Below are 4,682 nucleotides of genomic sequence, written 5' to 3' on the forward strand. Positions count from 1 at the left end.
CTGAATTGAAAAAAAATTTGACTAACTTTATAATGTGCTCTTGATTTGCAATAGATTTAATTTAAACAATAATGATAAAATTGACATAATCCTAAGATTGATGTTTAAAAGTTGCTTTTTAAGATAAAATATATATGTATTTTTTTTTTGGTCGAATAAAATATATATGTATAATCATGAAAGATATGATTACTCACTGTATTATTTGTACGATTTATTCAATTTAAAAAGGAAAAGAAACAAAAGACCTTTGAGTCAACAAGTCAAGCCAACCATGAATCACGTGGAGGCCTTTTTCCAGGAACGTCAGTATTTTTGTTCTATCCCATTTTCCTGGTTACTTTTTTTTGGTCGAAATTCCTGGTTACTACTACAAGATTAGATTGGTAGAAGACTTCAAAGTCAAGACATCAGCGACGACTAAGATTTAATCTCATCAAAGCTAAGTGATGTACTTTTCCAATTCTATTATACCATGCATGTAATTACATATAATGATATGTATATATTAAAGACAGCACAACCTTTCTTTCTTATCAAAACTTTCCCTCATCAGCTAGCGTCTCTCAAAGTAAAAGGTTTTTCCAAAATGAAAACTTTGCTGCATTACTTGTTCGTCCTCTGCTTCAATATCCTCCCTGCAGTTCACAGCCAGTGTATTAAAGACCAGCAACAATCGTTGCTCCATTTGAAGGAAAGCATTCTATCTTATTCATTTGAAGTACAGCAAACTTGGAATTCAAGCACCAACTGTTGTTCTTGGGTTGGTGTTAATTGCACTAGCAATGGGCATGTTGTTGGTCTTGACCTTAGCTTCAAATTTATCTACTATCTAATTCCAGGATCCTTTGCCAACTTTCCAAACTTGAGGGAGTTGGACTTGAGAGGAAACTACATCTCTTATATTCCAGAATCCTTTGCCAACATTTCAAACCTGAGGGTGTTGGACTTGAGTGGGAACGACATCTCCGGTCCAATTCTAGGTTCCTTTGCCAACTTTTCAAACCTGAGGGTGTTGAACTTGAGGGCAAACGACATCTCCGGTCCAATTCCAGGTTCCTTTGCCAACTTTTCAAACCTGAGGGTGTTGAACTTGAGGGCGAACGACATCTCCGGTCCAATTCCAGGATCCTTTGCCAACTTGTCAAACCTGAGGGTGTTGAACTTGAGGGCGAACGACATCTCCGGTCCAATTCCAGGATCCTTTGCCAACTTTCCAAACCTGAGGGAGTTGGACTTGAGTTACAACCCCATCTCCCATCCAATTCCAGGATTCTTTGCCAATTTTTCAAAGTTGACTTCCTTGAGTCTCAGTGGTTGTCGGTTGAATGGAACATTTCCCACAGAGATCTTTCAGGTACCTACTCTACAAACTATTGACCTTTCGGGTAATTTTAAACTTGGTGGTTCCTTGCCAGAATTTCCCAAGAATAATGGATCTCTTCGGTCGTTGATTCTACGCCAGACAAACTTTTCAAGTTCACTGCCTGAATCGATTGGCAACCTCAAAATGTTGTCCATGATAGATCTTTTCAAATGCAATTTTACTGGATCAATCCCGTCGTCGCTCTTTTCTCTTCCCTTATTGTCACAACTAAACCTTTCCCACAATCAATTCTCTGGTGAACTTGCATTTTCTAATCTCTCTTCCAACTTAGTTACCCTTGATTTAAGCTTCAACAATTTGGAAGGACAAATATCGGTGTCTATATTTAATTTTCGAGGCCTTCAATCACTTTGTCTTTCTTCCAACAATTTCAATGCCTTTCCGATTAATAGCCCTCAACAGCTAAAATATCTTACGAACATCGACCTTTCAGAAAATCATATCCAGGGCAAGATACCCCATTGGATTTGGAGTTCCAATCAACTTGATTCCCTAAATCTTTCTTGTAACTCCTTGGTTACTCTGGAACCTACTTTATATAATTCTACTGTGAAAACTGTTGACCTTCATTCAAATCAACTTCAGGGACAAATCCCCACTTTCCTACCATTTGCCAAGTATCTAGATTACTCGAGAAATAATTTCAGCTCTATACCATCAAATATTGGTGATTTACTCACAAACACACTGTTCTTCTCTCTTTCGAACAATAACTTGCATGGGCTCATTCCAGCATCAATATGCAATGCCCCAAATATTCAGATTCTTGATATGTCTGATAATTCTATGAGTGGCGTGATTCCCCAATGCTTGACTGCAATCCGCGATATCAGTGTACTTAACTTAGCGAGAAACAACCTCACTGGAACTATTTCTAATGTTGAAGTTTCTGAAGATAGTTCATTGGAAATTCTAGAGATTGGTAGAAATCGGTTAGGTGGCCAGGTTCCAAAATCTCTAGCTAAATGCACTAAGTTGAAGGTTTTAAATATGGGAAACAATAATATAACAGATAGCTTCCCATGCTTGTTGAAGAGCATTTCCACCTTGCGTGTCCTTGTTTTGCGGTCCAACAACTTTTATGGAGGCATTGAATGTCAAAACACCAATGGCATCTGGCTAGAGCTTCAAATCATAGACCTAGCTCACAATAATTTCCGTGGTGAAATACAGGGAATACTTTGGAAAACATGGCAGGAAATGATGGTTACCGAAGATGGTATCCAATTGACAATCAAAGGCAAGCAGCTTAGAAAGATATATAATAATCGTTCTTCTCCGTATAACAGAGAAAGTTATGGAAGCAGTTATGGATTTGAGGAGGTTTCTTTGGGCTTTGAGTATGGTATAAGTATAACAGTTACCAACAAAGGTTCAGAGATGAATCTAGTAAAGATTCTATCTATCTTCACCTTGATTGACTTCTCATGCAACAATTTCAGTGGACCAATACCTAAGGAAATGGGAGAATTTAAATCACTACATGTCCTCAACTTGTCCAGAAATGCTTTCACAGGCGAAATCCCATCCTCATTTGTTAACATGGGAGCACTCGAGTGCTTGGACCTGTCGCAAAACAAGTTGAGCGGGCACATTCCACCACAGTTGGGAAAGCTTACTTTCCTTTCGTTCTTGAATCTCTCAAATAATCAACTGGTTGGCAGGATCCCAACCAGCACTCAGTTTTCAACATTTCCAGAAGCCTCCTTTACAGGTAATAAAGGACTATGGGGGCCTCCTTTGACAGTGGATAACAAAGCAGGATTGTCACCACCACCAACAGTGAATGGAAGGCCTCCAAATTCTGGACATCATCATGAGGTTAATTGGGATCTTATCAGTGTCGAAATTGGATTTACATTTGGCTTTGGAGTTGCCATTGGGTCACTTGTGTTGTGCAACAGATGGAGTAAGTGGTATTACAGAGCTGTGTGCAACATCCTTCTCAAGATATTTCCTCAGTTGAAGGAAAGAATTGGTATATTCATCTAAGACATGTTCACATAAATCAAAGGTGGTGGAGACGTTGAATTGATTAGGAGGAACAATGCAAGTTTGGACTCCTTGTTGTGCCTAAGGTATTTTAAGATCCAAGAAATAAGAATTGTGCCTGCCTTTCTGGTTTCATAATTTAATTTAATTATGCTTTTTTTTTGTTGGTCAAGAGTCTAGTTAGTCGTGGAAATATGTAGTGTGTATCTTTAATATTTTATTTTATATCACAAAAATTATGATTGTATGACTCTGGCAAGCCAGCAACAATCAGGGAGGGCTTTTCCAATTCTACCATATTTATCATATTTATAACACGAGACTAAATTGATCGGTATAGGAATTATTTTAACATTTAAGTTTTAAATATCAATAATACTATAGGCACCAACTAGTGTATCAACTTTTACATACCGATGTGTCATATGAGATAGACTGTCATATCATGTGCCACATCATCTCTTTTAATTTTATTTAATTTTATCATCTTCTAAATAAACAAAATTCATTCTCACCATTTTAATTCAACCCAAATCGGGGGCATATCCACCCTCCCTTCAAATCTGGAAAAATATTGTTGCTTGGTTGCATATCCATGGAACTGAATACTACGTGCTACTTGAGATTAATCCGTGGTGCCATATCATCCTCTCCATTCCATCATAGTATTTCCCCAAATCAACTTGGAATTTCTAGGCCGTGGTTAAACCAGCAAAAGAGAAAAGCCATATCGGCTCCGTAGATGTTTGAAGGATGATAGTGTGGTGGCGATGGTGTTGAGGTAATATTGTTGTGGCGGGGGAGGGATTGTTAAACTGCTTAATGATTTAAATGAAAATAGTTATAAAAAATACTAAATTAACTAAATTAAAATTGATGATGTGACACGTGACATGACAATCCATGTTATATGCCGTATCAGTTGGTAACCAAAAGTTGGTATATAAGTTGGTGCCCGTAGCGCTACTGTTTAAATACATGATTTCTGAAAGGGGTGTTGTGTAGAGTTTTTAATTTGTAATTCGAAACAAATTGAGGCAAATCATGCATATCGTATCAAGTTATGAAAATAGTAATTCGAAACACACTGAGGCATTTTGTCGAACACTTGTGCTCGGAAGACATAAAGCGAGACCCGACAAACGCGAACCCAAGCAAGGGCAAACTAGTGTGGTCCCGGCCCTTCCCCCTCCCTACTTTTATATTAAGGGTTTCTCAAGGTCCTGAATTTTAAACAAAATTGGAAGGGACATTGACATTCAAAAGTATCATTAACAGAGATGTGGCATATGTGTCGTAGGGT

The 4,682-nt window shown here is 37.9% G+C and overlaps 1 protein-coding gene across 1 annotated transcript; it reads left to right on the plus strand.

Annotated features, from left to right (window-relative positions):
* The first annotated feature begins 534 nt into the window (after nt 1-534).
* Nucleotides 535-3,626, plus strand: LOC110747152 (uncharacterized). The gene has a single exon (XM_021947350.2). The coding sequence runs from the start codon at nt 590-592 to the stop codon at nt 3,377-3,379; it is 2,790 nt and encodes a 929-aa protein (XP_021803042.2). The 5' UTR covers nt 535-589; the 3' UTR covers nt 3,380-3,626.
* Nucleotides 3,627-4,682: the final 1,056 nt, after the last annotated feature.

The sequence above is a fragment of the Prunus avium genome, chromosome 8 (assembly GCF_965620075.1).
Source record: "Prunus avium chromosome 8, drPruAviu1.hap1.1, whole genome shotgun sequence".
NCBI classification, from domain to species: domain Eukaryota; kingdom Viridiplantae; phylum Streptophyta; class Magnoliopsida; order Rosales; family Rosaceae; genus Prunus; species Prunus avium.

Bases quoted from the DNA above. Each gene is read 5' to 3' on its own strand.
- LOC110747152 (XM_021947350.2), top strand. From the start codon at position 590: ATGAAAACTTTGCTGCATTACTTGTTCGTCCTCTGCTTCAATATCCTC.